Source organism: Artemia franciscana, chromosome 2, assembly GCF_032884065.1.
Source record: "Artemia franciscana chromosome 2, ASM3288406v1, whole genome shotgun sequence".
In the NCBI taxonomy this organism is placed as follows: domain Eukaryota; kingdom Metazoa; phylum Arthropoda; class Branchiopoda; order Anostraca; family Artemiidae; genus Artemia; species Artemia franciscana.
Window position 1 is genome coordinate 21,738,896 of NC_088864.1, and position 21,831 is coordinate 21,760,726.

A 21,831-nucleotide genomic window follows, 5' to 3' on the forward strand; every position below is an offset into this window, starting at 1 on the left:
TAGTAAAAAATAATATTTAGAAAGTAAAACAGTTCAAAATAGGGACGAAACCTTTTTATTGACAGTTAATAGATATAAAATTATTTAACTGGATATTTTGAACACATATACAGTGTTCATCATCAGCAGTAAAACTGAAACTTCATCAGCAGTAAAACAGTTTTGGTTTTACTGCTGATAATGAACACTGTATATGTGTTCGAAATATCCAGTTAGATAATTTTATATCTACTCACTGTCAATAAAAAGGATTCATCCCTACTTTGAACTGTTTTATTTTCGTCATGGAAAGGCAGTGTGGTCTTCGAAGTTATTTAAATAATATTTAGGGGCGGCTCACGCACCGATTTGTGCTAAATTTGGTTATTATGATACTCATTTTTGAGAGAGAGAGAGAGAGAGAGAGAGAGAACTTATATAAAAAAGGAAAAAAGAAAAAGAAAGCCAAAAGCCTTATGGTTTATGCAGCCATTCCCAACAAATAAATTATCAATGGATTCCCCTAAAACGCAAAAAAGCCTACTATATATATATATATATATATATATATATATATATATATATATATATATATATATATATATATATATATATATATATATATATATATATATATATATATATATATATATATATATAAAATCATAAATACCAAAACATAGGTCCCTAAGCAACCCGCGAAAAGTCGGCCTATCGGTCTCTTGAACTATATCATGAGGAAGGGACTCCCATATAGAAGGAAGAACATGGCGAATCGATAATACAGACCGTGTAGACCTTTTAATCGGTTTTCTAATTGCTGACGAATTCTTTGTCTCTTATTCAGGCTCATCTCTCAAACACACCATCCATACATTCAGGTGCATTTTTATGCAATATATCAAACACAAATAGAGTCTTATAAAAATTAAAAAGACCTGAAACTGGTAAAATATTAATTTTTGTATAACTATCTCTAACTGATATACGATTATCACAATTAACAATAACCCGAATTGCCGAATTTTAGAGAGCACATGATGACTTCAAATGTGCTTGAAAAGTAGGTGACCACACCGAACAACAATAAATCAAATAAGGGTGGACAGCAGAAAAATATCTCAATCTAAGTATATTAATTGGGAAAAAATATTTCAACTTTCTCAGAATCCCTAGACGGTACACGCGCAATACGGTAAGATCGGAAATCAAACAAATATTAGCTTAAATTACGGAAGAATAAATATCTTTACTGTACATTAAAAGTTAAATCCTAATAAATAATACAGAAATTCTAGTTAAAATAAATACATAGCTTCAAGTGAACATTGATTTTGGAAATAGGAAGACAAGGATTAGATGATTTTGCATTATTTATACTGAAAACGCCGACACAAACGCATTCTTTCTTCAGTCCCTCTTTTTAATTAGCACAGTATAAGTATATATAAACAGTAACGAAACATTTCTTCAGAAATGATACACATTAAAGCGATCGGAGTATGACACCCCTCTGCGTGTCACAGCAATAGTTTCCCATAAGCCCGTCATGATGCGCTAAACATTTGTCAATGCGCGTAAACGAAGAGGCGGATTCATGAAGAAAGGTCTAGACTCATGTGTATTAAAAATCTTTAATGGAGAGTATAGCACTTTTCACTACTGTTCATATATACTTTCAATGTGGTAAGCGGCAGTATGAATGCCTATTTTCTATGCCTACCGCCCACTTCCATTATACGTTTCAATTGAATTCCGGTTCTTTTGTACAATAAAATATGTAACCCAATACAGTTTCAATTAGGCACTGTCAGTTCTTTGGCAAATTTCCGAGATTTCTTACTGCTGGGTTTAACCCTTAATCAGTCTGGGGACACCTGTTATGTTCTTACGGTTGCTAGTATCCTTCTTTTCCTTTTTTTACATCAACCACATTATGAGTAAGCGGAAGACAATTTTAGAATGTAGACTTAAATTTAAACATAATTTCGGAAATATAAAAGGGAAGTTTCAATTTCAATTTGGTAGCTTATCCCTTTAAGATGGTACTGCTGATATCTAAATGAGCCGTCATTTTGGACTAGACAGCACGGTTCTGACATTTTGGTCAAAAAACAGAAGGGTAGGATGATTTAAAACAAATCTAAATGGCCACATTATCCCGTCCTAAGCTTCTAACTAGCTTGCTTTCTAATTGCACCAATCTGGATATTTTTCGCTCCGTCAGGTCCCTCCAATTCAAGCTTAAGTCTTCTACTTATATCATAATCATCTAACAATGATGATAAAAGAAAAAAAAACAGCGAATGAATAAGAAATAAACAAAAATAATTCAGGATAAAATATTTAATTCTGTGAAATAATTAATCAATAATTTCCATCTCACTCTTTTTCTCATCCTCTTCAAAGTCTTTCCGCTTGTATCTTCGCATTTTGATATTCTGAAGATATTTTATTTGGCCACTCCACTGCCGCAAGTAATTCACACATTCAAGATCCATAATATCTGGGATTTCTGATAAATAAATGCAATTAAAATCGATTTATCAACAAAAAGACACCTTAAATACATAATCGTAAACGGAGATGGAACAAGAGGAAATTCTATCAAACAGTTCGTGGTAACGAACTGCAGTAAGGAGCGACCCGGCTCAATAGCAAACGAAACTCTAAAAAACAGAATTTTGATGCTAAAAGATACATAAAAAGAATTGGATTTTCATGCTGATTTTAAATATATAAGTTTCATCAAATTTAGTCTTTGTCATCAAAAGTTACGAGAAAATGAGAAAATTTGCCTTATTTTGGAAAATAGGGGTAAACACCCCCTAAAAGTCATAGAATCTTAACGAAAATCACACCATCGCATTCAACGTATCAGAGAACCCTACAACGAAAATTTCAAACTCCTATCTACAAAAATGTGGAATTTCGTATTTTTTGCCAGAAGACAGATCACGGGTGCGTGTTTATTTGTTTGTTTTTTTTCTTTTTCCCAGGGGTCATCGTATCGACCAAGTGGTCCTAGAATGTGGTCCCGCAAGAGGGCTCATTCTAACGGAAATTAAAAGTTCTAGTGTCCTTTTAAGCGACCAAAAATATTGGAGGGCACCTAGGCCCCCTCCTAAGCTCTTTTTTTACAGAAGCCAACGGATCAAAATTTTGAGATAGCCATTTTGTTCCGCATAGTCGAAAACAATAATGTAATGTCTTTGGGGATGACTTACTCCCCCACAGTCCCTGGGGGAGGGGTGCAAGTTACAAAGTTTGACCAGTGTTTACATACAGTAATGGTTATTGGGAACTGTACAGACGTTTTCAGGGGGATTTTGTTGGTTTGGGAGTGGGTTGAGGGGAGGGAGCTATGTGGGAGGATCTTTTCTTGGAGGAATATATCATGGGGGAAGTGAAATTCAATGAAAAGGGCGCGGGATTTTCTAGCATTACTGTAAAAGAAACAATGAAAAAATAAACATGAAAAAGTTTTTTTCAATTGAAACTAAGGAGTAGCATTAAAACTTAAAACGAACAGAGATTATTACGCATATGAGGGGTTCTAAAAATGCTTTAGCATAAAGAGCGAGGTATTTAGGAGGAGATAAACACCTCGTTATTTATGCTAAAGTATTTTAGTAATTTCAACTATTTATTCTACGGCCTTTCTGATTCAGGGTTATTCTTATAGAATTGGGACAAAACTGAAAATTTAGTGTAAAGAGTGAGGTATTTAAAGAGTGAGGTATTAACGAGGGAACAAACCCCCTCATATAAATAATAAAAACATAAGAGAATAATAGTTTGTTACGTAAGTTAATACTTAAGTTACGTATATTTTTACTAATAAAAACGTTAAAAATTCAAAGTTCTAGTTGTCTTTTTAAGCAACCGAAAAATTGGAGGGCAACTAGGCCTCCTTGCCCACCCCTTATTTCTCAATATCGTCTGATCAAAACTAAGAGAAAGCCATTTACCCAAAAGAAGAATTAATATGCAAATTTATTTTAATAATTTATGTGCGGAGATCCAAAATCAAACATACATTAATTCAAAAACGTTCAGAAATTAAATAAAAAAATAGTTTTTTTTTTAACTGAAAGTAAGGAGCGTTTTAAAACAATAGTTTTTAATAGTTTTTAATTGTTTTAATAAGTAGAATTGTGGCAAACAGTGAAACTTTAGCGTAAAGAGCGAGGGATTGCGGAGGGGACAACCCATTTCACATACGGAGTAATTTCTGTTCGTTTTAAACTTTGATGTCACTCCTTACTTTCAGTTAAAAAAAACTAGTTTTTTTTACTTATCTCGTCAAAAGATCGGTCCGAAGGATATGGATATGAATGATACAATAAAAAAGCGATTCGTGGAATATCGAGACTCCTTTACCTCAATAAAAACCTTTTTTTTGATCCCCATTCCTAAAAGCCAGAGCCGTGCGTAGCCATCTCCACAAGTATAAGAACATAAAATGGCAATATATACTAAATTCAAGCGTGCTGTTTTTTTTTTGTTTTTTAAGCAAACACTAAATGCTATTCCTTGAGCATACATACATTACTTATCTCAGAAAACACTATTACAGGGTGACCCAAAAAGATTCGTACCCATATTTTATTCGATAAAAATCTATTTTTTAACAAATATCCTTTCTGTTGCAGGACATGAAATGTGAACCTTTGGATGATCGTTTGCAGCTATAGTTACCCTAAAAATGTCTTGGACCAATCAGCAGGAGATGTTCTCCCTGGAGATCTATTTTGCGACAAAATCATACCATAGTGTACAAATGCAGTTTCGAAAACTTCCATTGTCGCAACTTTCCACCAAAATCACGATTGTTACTTGGGTTACGAAATTCAGTGAGCATGGGACGGTAGTGGACTTATTGCTAAAGCCACAGGGGGAACTTATTCAGGCAGGAAAGAGAGTGCAAGGAAAGAAGAAAACATTGCTGTAGTGAGGGACTACACTGTCCAATTAAACGTGAGAACACGCCACAGTGACACCCTTGTCATTCCGAGTTCTTGGCTGTGTCTACGTACTGATTTTCTAGGGCTGCGTCCTACTGAGTTCCTTACTGCCGCAATTTTTTCTTCTGTCCTTGCATTCCTTGCATGTCCTTGCACTCCTTTGTAATTCCGAGTTCTTGGCTGTGTCTATGCACTGACTTCCTAGGGTTGCACCCTACTGAGTCCCTCACTGCAGCAATATTTTCCTCTTTTTCCAGGCTTAATAAGTTCCCCCTGTGGCTTTAGAACATAAGTCCACAACTATTTTGGAAAAATTCGTCCAAAATAGGTTGCAAAATAAGTTGCGACAATTGAAAAGTTTTCGAAACTGAATTTGTACACTCTGGTATGATTTTGTCACAAAATAGGTCTCCAGGGAGAATATCTTCTGCCGATTGGTCCAAGACATGTTTGGGGCAACTATAGCTGCAAACGATCATCCAAAGCTTCACCTTTTATGTCCTGCAACAGAAAGGATATTTGTTAAAAAATGGATTTTTTATCGAATAAAATATGGGTACGAATCTTTTTGGGTCACCCTGTATAAGGGTGTTATACTAAACTCCAATGATTGGCCTAACCCTTCATCCAAGGACTTAGGGAGATAATGAGGTATGACACATAACTATCAGGGAAAGTAAGCTTGAAAGCCCAAAATCTAGGAGTTGCCCATGGGCGCTCTTCCTTTAAGCAAAAAGCTGCTGGTCTTTTCTCGAAGATGAAGGCAATACAAGTGTTTACATAGCATTATTAACTTCACAGGTTTTGAATATCAGTTACGCTGCATTTGAAGTTAACATGTGTGAAATAAGTCTTTTACAATCAACGAATGGATTCTTATTGACAAATGCGTAATCATCACATTTTTTCATAAGCGCGTTTATTTCCATGATGAGTTTACTAAAACATTTAAATGGAATTATACTTAACAATGAACTAACTGCGAATTCTCTACCCAAATTAGTATTTTGCTTAATATGTGAACAAACAGATCAGCCCAGTACAGATTAAGAATTATAACTACTTTGGGAGATTGAAATAAACTAAGTTATAAATGAAAATGACAAAATTGTGTTCTTTCATCTACACCTATTTCTTAGGATTCGCCGCACCTTGAGAGCGAGAAAAAGGACGAACAGGAAGACGGAAATAAGTTTTTTTTAAAAGACAACGTATTAGAAGGAGACTTAAAGGAAGACCGAGTAAAAGTGATTGAAAGGTCACAGGTGGCAAAATCCACCTGATGTAGCAATTATTTTTCATTGTCCTTAGCCTCAAAAGGAAAATTATCATGTACCTAAGGGCGTAACCAACATTTTTGTTGCGAAGGAGAGGTATTTGCTCGGGAGGGGGCTAAGGGGTACAAAAAACCAAGAAAAATTTGTTTATATAAATCTTTGTTCCGTTTTTAGAAAAAAATTTAGAGGAGGTGATGGTTCAAAATCATACCCCTCCCCTGGATATAGCCCTACATGCACCTATTAGAATAAATACGTCTACTATATAAAGACAAAATAGCACTAATCCTTTTTGCAGTTATTTCTGTTCGTTTTGAACCGTGATCTGATTACTAATTGTTTTAGGATTTGTTTAATCATCTGTATCAGCATTTGTCGTCTTTAAATTTGGTGCAATTATGGATTTGAATTTCAGTTTGTTTTTGGTTTCATTGATTGATTTAACACAATTTCAAGCAGCGTTTTATTTAAGCAACGCAACGCGTGACTCGTTTCTATTTATAGCATCTTCACTACTTCCACCTCTATCTTTCTTTCTTACTAAGCGTGGATTAGCCTATTCATTATGGGAAACTAACCGTGAAGACCTGCAAAATTCTGCCTTTTTCAGTATCATATTTTTTTATAAACAAACATAGCCGTTGAGTATGTACTAATATTTTTCTGTTTTCTCTAAATATCCTACTGAATGCGGTCTATATTACACACCTTTTGACAAATAATAATTAATTAACTGTTATTATCATTACCCTAAAATGACTCATAAATACAAATTCAACCCCTTGTATGCTCATATTAATCAAAAGGTGCTAACATTCTGGCTGTTTTTGCACTAATAATATGAAGACTAACCAAATTTATTTTATTACCTAGTGTTTTGAAATGCAATAATAATAAAAGATTAATCATCATTAATGGTAATTACTTCTAAAATGCATTCCTTGACAAACCACCCGATGAGATTCAGGGCAGTATTTACAACAATATTTCTGTTTATCTTTTCAGCAGCACATCTAAATTCTTAAGTAGTAAGTAATCGGATCAACGATACTTCTTGACTACTAAGGTCACTACGTGAACCCTAGAGTGCTAGTTGAGTTCGATCCCTGGTTCCCCTATTACGAAGCTCAGGTCAAACTCTCTGCACAACCACAGCACATTTATATTCTTTTTTGTCATCAGTGAAATATTCAAAACTATAGAGGAAGCAAAATTATAAAAGTCAACAACGTCACTAGCACCCCTTAACATCGCATGTGCCGTTTTCACACTTCTGGCAGTTTCCAAAGAACGTTTTCTAAGCTTTCTCAAAGAAAGGATCAGCAGAGTATTGTAGTTAATGAGAATTAAGTATGTAATCAAAAAATTACAGAAAGATTAAGTAAGTAAGTAATCAGATTTAACGACGCTTCTCGACTACTAAGGTCCCTGCGTCGGCCCTGCAGTGCATTGCTGCAGCATGATTCGATCTCTGGGTCCCGTATTACCAAGCTAAGGTCAAACCCACTGCACCACCACAGGGCTAAAGAATGATTATAATCGCTAGATTGTTTATTTTAAATTTTGCGCCCCTGAAATTTCTGTGCCCGAGACAAGTACCCCTCTGTTTCCGCGCTAAAATTGCATTTGCTCTTCCGCCTAATGGTCCCAGATATAGGAGGGGTATATACATACCACTCCTGATTTTTGAGAAAAGCTTAGCAACTGGTGCTGTGAATTACCACAGAAGCGCGAACCTGACAGATACAACCCTAATGTGCGACATCAACAAAACAACTCGTTGTTTTAAATAGTTCATACTACAAGTCTTAGACTGTTTATACTTACTTGTCTGATACATATCAGCCACTACTTGATACAGTGATACAGATAGCTGACCACTATTCTGATGCTATACTGCTATGCTCTACGGTAAGCAAAACAGTCTTAGGCAATCTTCGAGCTAGAATGGACTGGAACACCAGACCCATTTTTTTCTCATTAATCTACTAAGATATTGCATCTTTTGACAGAAAACAACTTTTTGGAAAATCTAGGACCCCAATATTCCTTCTCAAGCTACTTTTGCAGAAAAATCGAAATCTATTTTTCTTTGACAAGTGGTGTAAAGACCGACTGTGGTGACCAGTGGCGCATAAGATTATCATCAAAGCCTAAAATTTAAGCACGTACCTCAGATGCATTACAAAACTTAAGCACTTTTGACTGAGATCACTAAGCCCTAAGATCTTAGCATTTTGTTTAACCGCAAACAAAAATCTAAGCAGAGCGATGCGGAATCCGAAAAATAAAATCTATACGCAAAAAAGGGCCAATTCTTTGTTCTAATCCTAGCCTGTCTTTTTTTTTTATCGACTATTGTTTCTGAAAATTCGATCGCTGGACAAATGATCAGTTGAGGACACATGGAACTGGACAAATGAACTCACTTAACACCTTTTAGCTCATTAAAAAAAAATTCAGATACAGCTTTTCGTTGAGACACGAAAATATGGTGTTTTCTGGTTAGGTGAACATGATTAATAGACTCCTTCACATTTTCATAAGAGATATTACACTGATGAGGGCAATACAATATGCATTCCGTCTCATAAAAAGGAATTCCTTTATAGAGTTGCACTATACTCTACTCCATTAAAAATCCACTAGATAAATATACTCATTTCGGAAAAAAAGGGCCAGATATATCCTTTCATTTTGGGCAAGAACACATAGTATTTCTGCTTAAGAGAAAAGGTTAATTGACTTCTTGCACGAATAAAGAAAAAAAAAAACCAATGAAGTTAATAGTTACAAAGAAAAGAAATTCAGCCCAGAGTTGATCTACCATCTCCTTCTAAAAACCGTGAGATTTGGTACATGTAAAACCCATAATTGAGGCGTTTCACAACCCCTCTACACACAAAACTTTCTATTTCTCTGCTCAGGGTCAGATCTAATTGTAAGGATGGTAGCATTGGTGTCCGAACAGAGAGTAAGCTCTGGATAGTATTCGAGTGGAATTCAAACCATAAAATACTCAACCCAAGGAAAATCGCTGTTTTTTTCTTAGAAAATCAAGAGATAGAGATGAAATTTCTCCCATTATTTGGATCTCATTTCTCTTATTATTTAATTTGAATCTAAGGTTATGAACATTTTTTTAAATATTTGATTCAAGGACCCACAGAGACACACTTGAGCCTGTAACCCTAACATTTCTCTCCCCCCTTCTATTCTTTTCAAGGACTTTCCAATCTGTAATAGTGATACCTACAATGGAATCGTCAATTCATTTAATAAACTTTTGAGTTCATAAAAACAGTGAAAAAAAGTTCATAGCATGAGGTCCAAGCGAGAAATACTTATCTTAAGCTATGTACTCGAAATCCATAAATTAAGTGAAGACATATATCGGGAGAATGCCTTATTCAAAGCAAAGCAACAAAAATTTAGAGAGTCGAAACAAAATGCTTTCTAAAAAAATTTACAATTTAACACAACTTTTTTTGGGCTATTTCCTAATGACCATATTTCTTTGAGTAAAAAGTTCCTTGAGAGATTTTAATTCTTCTTCGAGCACTACCTTCTTCTTCTTCAATAAATCAAACTTTATTTCAAGTTCTTGCTCCTCGTTTCTCTTTCTTTTTCTATAGGCACGGGCAGCTTCTCTGTTTCGTTCCTTTTGAGTTTTCAAACAATTCGCAGTATTTTTTGCAGCCTTTATCTGGTCTTTTTTACATTTATTGTTCGTCTTTTGATAGGCAGGATTTACATTGGCACTGCTCCTTTCATCAATATTAGAATCCATTCTGGATGAACAAGGTGAAATTCCAACTGCTTTTAAATCCTGACAAGTTTCTAAACCAAAGCTGATTTCATGCGTTGGTGCTGACGCTAAAACCGAAGCTCCTTTGGTGTTTGCGGCGAAATCAATCTTGCTTTTATCATTCACACGACTTTCTATTTCTGCTTTTTGAGTACTTTTACATATTTGCAGTTGAATACCCAAGTGAGTCTGTGGGGATGAACAGGATAACATAGCAGCTGCATTTGAATCATGAAAAGTTTCTGAAGAAGAACAACTGCCACAGCCTGGTAGTAACGCAGCAGGCAAAGCTCCTTCAGTATTTGGGCATTGATCAATGTTGCATTTTTCATTCACGACACTACTTACTTCTGATGTCCCTGCATTTGTCTGGCCTTGTAGTTGGATGTCTATATGATCTTTTGAATATTGAGACTGATTGAGTACCTCCTCCATCCCCAAAATATCCTGTAGTATGTCTTCTTGGTTTGTAAAACTTGCTGTTCTACCCATTAGCAACCCATCTGGGTCAAGGCGAAAGTTTTCATAACTTGAATCCATATCACTGAATGTATAATATTGGCTGTTAATATTCATACTTATTTTATCAACATCTATTGATCACTTCTTAAAACGAATTAAAATCTGACTGCCTGTTTCCCCTTTTATATACCGGTACATTTCGTAAGGCCCCGCCCACCTGACCGCTTAATTCGATGACGTCATCTCAAACTGCTTTCATTTCTTAAGCAGCCTGCCTATTCATCTTTGGACTTCCATTGCGTTCTATGACGTCATGCCATTACGGTTTGCAATGACGTGACGTCATAAAAATTCTTCATGAAGAAAAATCCTATGGTGACTGAAATTGATATTCTTAAATTCTTTTTTAGCTTACAAGGATAATTGCTTAGGCGCTATCCTCCTTGTGTAGATGGTTGTATTTAGAAATAAAAATCTTTGATCCCTTTGTTTAATTTATAGGCTTATTCGAGTCCATATACCAGGCCTGTTCTTTTCTTCAAAATTACAAAATATGGCGATCAAATTTTAAAGAAATAGAATCATCAAGGGGGAGGCGGTCAAATTTAAGGGAGAGATCTAATTCTGTCAATCATATGGAATTCACCATACAGTATTTCGTTCAAAAAAGTTTCAAGTAATCTGGATACAGTTCTATCATTAGTTTTCTCCTCATAATCAACAAGAGTTTTAATTAACACAGAATTATTGGTCTCTCATGTATTATTTGTTCGCTAAAGTTCACTTTATCGAAAAGTGGTCAGATATAGTTGAAGAAGGGTGGTAAAGAGTGATGATTCTCTTTCCCAGAAATTCTAATCTTCAGTTTTTATTCACAAAATAAGAAAATTAATTTTGGTAAATTTTAGCACTGAATTTTATTTTTCGTTTAACAAGTATATTATTACAGAAAAGCTATTAAGCAGACCAGGACCATACAGGACTAATTTTAGGCTCAAAAGCTGGGATATCGCTAGATAGTAGTACGAAAGTTTTAACGGCAAACTTGTACTGTTGGATTACTAAAAATCAAGGTCTAATAAAACATAACCTAAACTCAATAGATTCAGCTGTTTCGGGCTATGGTGAGGAGAATTTCAAGTTAAGAATGCAAATCGGGCTATGGTGAGGAGAATTTCAAGTTAAGAATGCAAATCGGGCTATGGTGAGGAGAATTTCAAGTTAAGAATGCAAATTCCTAGAGTTAGTCTCAAATCCATTTATAATCCTATCCTATGTTTATCAATTAATTCAGTGACCTTCAGTGATTACAGAATTTCACAAGAAATAAAATAACAGATTGTATTAATATTGGATATTCGTGGTCATTTAATTAAGGTGCTGTAACTTCTTTTCATTATGTATTTCTAATTTTACAACGCCTTCCATAATCAAATTTATTAAGATGCGTCGATTTCGAGAGAACAATTTAGGCACATTAGCGGTACTCTGTAGGCATCTCAGGCAACAAGCAACGGAGGGGAGGAGCCCACCGCAAGGGCCATATATACCTACCGGTATTTAGTTACCCTAAAATTGCAAGGAATAGGTGAGTGGGTTCCTTCGCTTCTCTTGGTCTTGGACGGACTTGACAGAATGCACTCGTTCCTGCGAGTAAATTTCAGTCTTTATTTTTTTAAGAACAAACTCAAAGCAAACGGCATTATAGTTGACAATTATGTCACCCACAAAACAACATTTCGATGACCATATTGATGAAGTCCTTCAGACAATTGCAAAGCTCCAGCTAGAAAACAAGCATCTTAGGTGAGAAAATAGGCTGCTTAGATCCGAGCTTGTTAAAGTTAAACGACTGCTCTTCGCTCTGAATTGTACTCGAGAAGGAATAATCTTGTTATTCACGGCCAAGAATTGTCAGAAAGTAAATACCAAAGAAAATTTCAAAGCGAACATCAAACTCCGAGTCGTCTAGCCCGAGCGACCGGCCCGACCCTTAGAAACAGTGCGCAAAAAAAGTCCGCAGATCCGATTTTCGCTAGCCTAGAAATTTTGACCGGATGGAAATAATGAAAGAGCGCGGTGTGTTAAAAAAAAAACTGGTTTGAGTGTGCCTGTGGACTTGCCTAGTGGTCTCGGTAAAAGACGGAAAGAGCTATTATCTCTTGGCTACAAGCTAAGAACGTCAAAAATAGCGAATGAGAAAGTGGCAGAAAAGCGTCTGATTCAAAAAGGAATCAAACTTTGGTTAGAAACCAAAAAATCGTCGCAATGGACGAAGCTGTAAGATGACTTCTACGATCCACTCAAGCTTCCCCACCCAGGGCCAGATAATCCAAATGAACATGATTTGGAAGTATAGAGTTGCTCTAAAAATTCTTACATTTAGTGAGTTGTTGGTGCAACTATAGTACTGATCGCGGTAGGATTTGTGAATAGTGGTAAATTCTGGTGGTAAAAGAATTAAGTGGAACATACTAATAAAAAGTATTATAAACACTCCCCATGAGAGTATTATTGTTTACTTGCCTTTTACTTAATCTTGAAGTTGTTTTTTCTTTTCATCCAAAGAGATGTTTCTTTCCTTTTTGTATGTCCTTATTTGTTTTTTTCTTTTTCAATATGGTAAGAAAAGTTCGGGTTTGGAAATGTCAAAGTGGTCACCTGCTTTCTTTTGAAAGTACAGCCATTGCCTCTCTCGAGTATGTGGTAATTTACAAACTCCTGCTCTGACCTCCCCGGGGGCACCTCCTCGCCAGCAGGTCAAATTAATGCGAGATTAACAAAATTGGAAGAGATTTTTTTGAATCTGGAAAAAGTTTTTGATGTTATAATAAATAATGAATCAGATTCCCTAATGTTTGATAAGAGTAATTTTCCTAGAAGCCGATATGAAGAGGTGTGTAATTTGACTAAGGGACGCTCTGACTCTCAGTTCACTGTACTCCAGCTTAATTGTCAAGAGTAATGCTCTTCGTTTTCTGATGTAACGAATTTTCGCCAGCAGCTGCAGCCAGATGTAGTCAGGATTTGCAAAACTTTTCTAACAAGACACACCAATACCGTTTTAGAAATATCTAGTTTATTCTTCCCAATTCCTGCACAGATCTACAATGAATAGAGGAGGCTTGGCTATTTACACGCGGCAAGAATACTCACTCAGCATCGATAAAGAATTAACCGGAAATATTGAATTTGGGAACCTCTCTTCTTGGAAATGATATTACATTCGTTCTTGGAAAACTTCTCGCCAAATATCTGATCTTCTGGAGAGACAAGGGAACGAAGCCATCTTAATGGGGGACTTTAACATCAATCTAACTCGTCCTCTATCATCAAGTGCGATAGATCTGCTCAGTATAATGTCTAATTGGAACATGTTCCCCTCAACTACGCTACCTACTCGAGTAACTACCACTTCCCACTCATTGATTGACAATATTTTTTTTGACACTGCATCCAATATCGGCCTCTGTATTGCTATCTGACGCTTCTGATCACTTCCCTGTGCTTACGAAATTTAAAATACAGCATAAGGGTCCTAAGCCCAATGCCACACCTGTGTAGGTACTTGTCACGTGGATATTAAATGATGAGAACCCAGCAACCCTTAAACAAGTATTAGAGACCACATCCTGGGATAATCTTACGAATGCAGAAGATGTTAATATAGAATATGAGGAATTCTATAGCATTTTTAGGAGAAAGTATACCGATTGCTGCTCTGAAAAGTATACAAGGAAGACTGGACGGAAAAATCATTCGATCAGCCCTTGGATTAGTCACGGACTGCTTCAGTGTATTAATACAAAAAATAAGCTTTGGACTAATCACGTAAATGACCCTTGCATAGCGACACTTGAGAAATAAATTTAATAATATAAAAATGCCTTCGAGCAGTTTTACTTAAAGCTAAGAGAAATTATTTCATTGGAAAAATAGCTGAAAGTGGAAAAGATTCACAGAAGATATGGAAGGTTGTAAACTCTTTACTGCGTCCCTGCAGCACCCCACCTGAGCTTCCTTCGAAATTATCTCTAAATGGGGAAACTAAATCGGGGCCAGAAAACGTTGCAAATGCACTGGGATCATTTTTTGCAAAGGTGGAAAAAAGAAGCAAATTCCGTCGAAAACCCCGCGAAGAGTTTTAAAGATTACCTAGGCCGCGCATGCATCAAATCAATCGCACTCGCTCCTGTCTCTTCACCCGAAATTCTACTGATTATACGAAACCTAAGAGGAAATTCTGCTTTTGGATTCAACGGAGTCCAGGAATGGACTAAGTATTGGTATTAGACGCAATGTATTTTCTTTATTTGATAATTAACCCTGTTGTTCTGCGGATGAAGGATGACAAATTACCGAAGATTGTCCTTTTTGGCCAACCGTCTGGGGCTACACGGAAAACAGGTCGTCCTTCTCTGGGCTGGGAGGATGTCATAAATAAAGATTTAAAGGAAATGGGAACTTCCTGGGAGGGTGTAAAGAGGGAGGCTTTGAATAGATTAGGTTGGAGGAGGAGCATGCGTAGCTGTGTTGACCTCAGGCGGCTTAGTGCTGCAGTGAGTTATTAGTAGTAGCAGTAGTAGTAGAACTTGAACTTTAACCAAAATAGCTTCATTTTGGATTTGTCCACCAATTTACGAGGAAATATCCATTTTTAAACCGAATAGAAAGCCAAACATTGGATCTGACTCGCTTTCTAGGAGCCGTACGAAAAGAAGCGGATGGAAGCCAGAAAAAAGGGTGGATGGGAGTAAAACAGCTTTTCTCATACGAAGAACCTGCCTTACATATGTCCACCTCTTCTCCGTCATAAACACCACTATTATCAAGATTGCCCATTCTGCCATCCAGGTCATGTCTCTAAATTTGGGCTAAATGCAGCTTGTCTTCAAAGAATGTTTCTCATAAAGCAATTTTTTTTTCGAAATAAACTTTCGGATACTATGGGATGTGGTTCCTTGTGGACTCACGTTTTACTAAAAAAAAAATCATAAACAATAAAACTTTTAACTTTTTCTTAGCTGAAGCCTAGTTTTAGAGAAACCCCCTTTTTTTGAAGCTACTGCTCTTTACTATGTGCGTATACACAGAAGAAATTTAGCATGGTGCCAGATAATGATACAGAAATTAGACGGAAAAAAGTTTTTGTGAAAATTTGCTTTTTACCTTAATTTTACAAAGATGAACTTAAGAAAATCACGTAGGTATGAGCAGCAGTTTTCAAAACAGTCATTGAAAATAACTCTACCTCTTGTGGTAGCATAGTAGCCCAACCAAAAAAGTGACATCACTGCTAACCATAAAAAACAACCTTTTTCCTTGTAATTTCAAGATGGAGGGATGGAGTTTTTTAAGATGGCGATATTAATGTCGCAATAATAGTAATCTGCTAGCATGACGATGGGTTTGAAGCCCTTTTTCAAAACCCCCCGAAACTTTGTTTTAACAACAAACTTTTACTATTCAGATCAGCCTATATAGTCAGGACTAGATCTAGAAGGAGGCTAGAGGACGCAAGCGCCCTGGGCGGCAAAACAAGCTTAGATTGTAATATTTTTAGGCACAATCTTTAGTATTTACAGTATTGATGGTGCGGCAAAGTCTACATCCCCCCCCCAAAAAAAACCTAACTCCGACTCTGTATATACTGATTATTTTTCCTGAATCCCTTCTAAACGCAAATTCTCATCATTGGACAATTTTTTTTATAGCACATTTCCAAAATTTTGGCTACTAGATGCTGTGATTCGCTCTTTACCAGGTTGCAGCTAGTTCTGCAACCATGACCCAATCGGAAATGCACAGAAGCAGAACTTTAGGATAATACTAGATTATTTTTCCCAGGGAAAGGGTTACAGCTCTTAAAAGAAAAGCTCCAAGTCCTGTTAATTCATTATAGGCTATCTAAAGAAACCAGGTATTGGAAATGTGTTTTTACATTTATCAACCAAAAGGGCAGAAGTAATAATTTGCCTTTTTAATGGTCACATTACTCCTTTAAGGAGACTAGGACGCAAATTAAAAGTTTCGAATGACGAACCCTGTAAATCATTGAAATCTACAAGGAAAAATAAATGTTTTTTTGTTCTAACGATCTTTTTTCCAACAAACATTTACAAGTAACTTCGGGCCAAAGGAGGGGTGGGGGCCTATAAGCGAAATGATTAGAGTTTTTAGCTTACATGCTTTCTTTTGTTCAATTTTATGGAAATTTTACTGTAAGTTTAAGTCCTTACAACTTCTAATAGACGAAGTTTGTTCAGTTGTTAAGAGCTGTAAGTTCAGGCACAGCAAAAGCTTTTTTTCAAGCTGATTTCAAATACATGGTATTTTATGGGGGACTTCTTTTCATGTTTAGCTCGCAATACCCTCTCAAACCCCTCTTAAAACCCAACGAATCCAAATTCCGTCTTAAAATTATACACTGTCTTTCTTTAACTAGCAAAAGAAAATTGTGATTCTAAACCTACCAATTCCAGGTCCATTAAATTCATTCACTTCTAATTCGTGCGTCATCTGAATGGCATCTAATCTGCTTGCATGTTGTTGCGTTCGACGTTGTCCTATACTATTTCTAAGGTCAATTTGCTCTACTTCTTCATCAAATCGGCCAAGATATCTGTAAGAGAGACGAACGATTCTCACAAATGGAAAGCCTATTCACTCATTTATGGTTCATTTACACATTAATCAAATCCGTTCACAAATCCTTTCGAAATTTTATCCTTTCGAATGATGGTCCAGAAAGCGCTATATTTTAAGGCAAAGTTTTCAAATAAACGAATCAGCGTGACTGTTGAGCAATAGAGAGCCAATTTTCTTGGTTTTCTTATAGCCTGGGTGAGCAGTATCATACCAGCTGGGGCAGCCTTGAACCGATCTTATAAAATCAGAAGTTTTTGAGGATCCACAGTCATGGTTTGATTCATTTAAAAACCTTGCCAAGAATCCGTCGTGATTTGACCAAATCGTCATAGAAAGCTAGAGAGTTTTTCAAGCACAAAAACAGATGGAATCTCTACACGGATTGCTAAATCTGGACGGATATCCGCAATGTGCAAATGCACTTTTACTCAAATTGTTTTACTAGTAATTAATTTAAAAACTTTTTCCACAAGAAAGGTTTTTCAAAAAATAGTAAAGAGCTCCATTAAGCCAAGGATGAGCAGAAATAAATCAATTGATCTTCCAAGAGTAAAACTACCACAAATCACTATAAATAAATAAAGGAAACTAAAAACGAACAGAAATTACTATAAATAGCCGAGTCAAACTCAAAACGAGCAAAAATTCACATGCGTAGGGCTGATATCTCAAGACCCATGCTTTCTCAAGACCAGAACAGAATTTGCGCTTTACTAAAAAAAAAAACAAAACAAACAAAAACAAACACATAAATGACCATGGATTGTCAGTTAAATTGACGTATACTGACATTTCTACATTAAGATTTTAATAATTTTTATTTATGAAAGTAAAAAGGAGAAAACATTTCAAACATTTTGTTTTCAGTATTTAGTTTTTTATGTGATCATCCTTTCTATATACACCTTATATACCCCCAGGGCATATAACTTACAACTGTTGCCATGAGGGCTATGAGGGGGGGGGGGTTGCCATCCTCAAAGACATAATTTCCAGACCTTTTAATTACGTTGGAAGTGTTGGGGAAATGGTGGCCGTGGGAAAAGGGTTAGTTGCCCTCCAATCACTTTCAGCTATTAAAAAGAGCATTGTCTCTTTCAATTTCCAATCGAATGAGCCCTTTCGAAGTTTCTATAGCAGCAAATGGCTATCTCAAACTAAAATCAGATGCACTTCGGGAGAATACGAGGTGTATGGGGGGCGGGGTATCCACCCTCCAATCACTCTGTATCTTAAAAAGATCACTGGAACTTCTTATTACCAATCCAATGTTCCCCTCTAAAGGTTATACGATCACTCTTTCTATGTAAACCTTATATGCCCAGGGCATAATTTAAAACCGTTACCCTGAGGGCTGTGAGGGGGGATTGTCATCCTCAGATACATAATTTCCAGACCTACCAATTATGCTGAACAAAATGGTCATCTCTGAATTTTATTGGATGTGTTTGGGGAAATGGGGGGCTGGGAGGGGGTTAGTTACCCTCCAATCATTTTAGACTATTCAGAAGGGCACTGGCTCTTTCAATTTTCAATCGAATGAGCTCTTTTCAAAGTTTCTTTGACAACACAAGACCATCTCAAAATTTCTATCACATAAATTTCGGAGATTACGAGGTGTGGGTTGTGGGTCATCCACCCCCTGATCACTTTTAATCTTAAAAAGTCACTAGAACTTCTGATTATCAATCCAATAAGCCCTCTCCAAAGTTTATACGATCACCGTTTCTATATATACCTCATATGCCCCCAGGGCATAACTTACAACCCTTGCCATGAGGGCTTTGGGGGGGGGGGGGGGCTGCAATCCTCAAAGACATAATTTCCAGACCTTCAACTATGTTGAACAAAATGTTTATCTCAAAATTTTGATTGGATGTGTCTGAGAAAATGATGGGCGTAGGAGTGGGGTTAGTTGCCCTCAAATCCCTTTCGACTATTAAAAAGAGCACTAGCCCTTTCAATTTCTAGTCGAATAAGCTCTTTTTGAAGTTCTACGCCGACAAATGTGTGGGGGACCACCCTCTGATCATTCTAAATATTAAAAAAGGCGCTAGAACATCCAATCAAATGATCCCATTCCAAAGTTGTTGCGATTACCCTTTCTATATAAATCTTATATGCCCCAGGGCATAAGGTATACGCTAGACCTGAGGGCTGGCGGGTGTCATCTTCAAAGACATAATTTCTTGAGCTTTCAATTACATTGAACAAAAATGGCTATCTCAAAATTTTGATTGGATGTGTTTAGGGAAATGGGGGCGTGGTAGGGGGTTAGTTGCCCTCCAATCACTTTTGACTATTAAAACGGATAGTAGCCCTTTCAATTTTCAACCGAATGATCTGTAGTAGAAGTTTATACGATAAAAAATAGCCATCTCGAAATTTCTATAGATGTATTTAGGGAAAATACGCGGTGTGTGTGTGGGTGTGGGGGGTATCCACCCTTCGATCACACTGAATCTCAAAAAGAGCACTAAAACTTCTATTTAGGAATCCAACAAGCTCCCTCCAAAGTTTATACGATTACCCTTTCTATGTAAACCTTATATGTCCCCAGGGCATAACTTACAGCCTTGCCCTGAGGGATGTGGGGGGTTGTTATCCTCAAAGACATAATTTCCGGGTCTTTCAACTACGTTGAATAAAATGGCTATCTCCAAATTTTGATTGAAAGTTGCCTTCTAATCACTTTCGACTATTAAATAGGGCGCTAACCCTTTCAATTTCCAATCGAAAGAGCCCTTTTCGAAGTTTCTACAACAACTCCTTCGATACGAAGTGGCCTGGCCTTAAAAAAAAACATTGTGCCCACATCGCTCTGTACTTAGGCAGCGCTATGGCGCTGCCTGTCCACTCGAATTAATGCTGGTACATCCACAAATCTATTACAGATCACTCAAAGCTATATTTTATTGCGGAATATTTCATTTGAGCTATAAACCCAACAATAATTCAACAAATCGAAAAGACCAACTTTTTACAATAAACAAGAACAAAATAGGCCTAGAAAAATAACTAAAAATAACAAAATAACTAAATAACTAAATAAAAGAAAAAAAAATTCAAGCGTTTTATTCAAGTTTATAAAAAATAGAAAGGTTTAGGGAAATCAAAAATTACAATGTCAAAAATTACGTTACTACATATTTACGTTACATCTTTATATATTTACGTAAGCGGCGTAACAACAAGGAGACAGTCGCACGGTATGATATTCTAAGCTGGAAGATTACGATATGCAAAGGTTACATGTGTTTCCCGATTTTTGCCTGAGCTCTCTAAGCAGACAACTTAAACTAACTGAAATAACAACTCAGCAAGTACAAGTTATACCTCAGAAAACATTTACATGAAAACACTCTTTCATAGAGTAGCACCTTAAAAATAAGCAAATAATTGCCCCCTGGACCCCCAGGGCACACGGCATTTCGTCAACAAAAAGCCAAATAAATTCATAAATTGGGAAACCTGTAATAGCGTAAGTAAGCGGACACCGTTTTTATTGCTTTTAACTAACTAAATTATTTTCAATTTTTTTTTCAAACATCAAATGTAAGATGACAATAGGAACACTTTGGCTTTAACCGCTTCCTTTTTTTCAAGAAAATGCATCTATTCGTGGATTTCAACACATATATAGGATTATCCGTGCTTTAGGCCTTTCCACGAGTTGCCTCCTTGTCTCCTTTGTATAAGATTTATGTATATCGTTTCTTGTATAATAAGTCAAGTCAAAAAAAAAAGAAAAAAGAAAAAAGAAAAAAAGTCCATTGAAACAAAGATTATCTCACGAATGCATACGCTTACAAAGCCTTATCTCCCTGTACTGACAAAAAGTTAAAAATCTTTGAATGTTAGAAAAGTAACTAAAAATTTGTTTCTATGCAACTGAGGTGAAATCAAAGAAGTTGGTACACATTTTCTATTATTGCTGCTTAATCTATATCTGTTTCTTTAAAACAGAACAGTCTTTCTCCATGAAAAAGTCTGTATCAAGAAGATTCTTGTGGAGTCAACCAGAAGACCTTGAGTTGTAATAAAATGCTATGATATTGACCATTGTGTCTGTATTGTTTCAGATCCTACTTAGTTCTATTTAATGACTATTGAAATTATTTCTAAGCTTTTGTTAAGAAAAAACAGGAAAACGAGCAAGAATATTAAGAAAGAGCATATAACTAGCACTGGATATTTGCAAGCATATTTCCTTATTTGAAATCGATTTTGGAGGCCTTTTTCTTTCCTTAGTATCTAAGCCTCATCCGTCTATAACAAAAATACCATTAAGGACAAATACCGTTAACCAGTTTATACCGTTAACCGTTAACCAATTTTTGCATCGATTTTGTGCCCACAAAACAAACAAAAACAGAATCATTCTGTGGGGCAATAAGTCAGAATGAGAAAAATCCATGATTCTGGAAGATAACAATAATCAGAAAATTATCTTGCTCCATTAAAATATAGTGTTAAGAGAGTCCAAAACTAGTAGTTATTCCTGCACAAAGGAGCCTACAATTTTTTTTGTATTTTCCCCTCAGACATGCTATGCAAACATGATAAAATCTCCTTCATTCGTTAGATCTAACATAGATTAACTATTTTCTGCTAGTATTCTGTGCTGCGTAACACTAAAAAAAGAGAAGCAAGTATAAAAAAAAATCAAATGAACAAAGGTAACATGTGA

At 36.1% G+C, this 21,831-nt stretch overlaps 2 protein-coding genes across 4 annotated transcripts in view; one reads left to right on the top strand and one right to left on the bottom strand.

Annotated features, from left to right (window-relative positions):
* The window catches only part of LOC136038653 (uncharacterized), a 150,952-nt gene that overhangs the window by 111,623 nt on the left and 17,498 nt on the right, over positions 1-21,831 (top strand). The window lies entirely within an intron of this gene.
* The window catches only part of LOC136038732 (translation machinery-associated protein 16-like), a 29,658-nt gene continuing 10,137 nt past the window's right edge, over positions 2,311-21,831 (bottom strand). For all 3 annotated transcript variants that reach the window (XM_065722092.1, XM_065722100.1, XM_065722082.1), the window contains exons 4-5: positions 16,967-17,115; positions 2,311-2,494 (exon numbers count right to left, since the gene is read on the bottom strand). In XM_065722092.1, the coding sequence (XP_065578164.1) occupies positions 2,343-2,494; positions 16,967-17,115 (301 nt within the window). In that variant the 3' untranslated portion in view covers positions 2,311-2,342. The remainder of the gene's footprint in view (positions 2,495-16,966; positions 17,116-21,831) is intronic.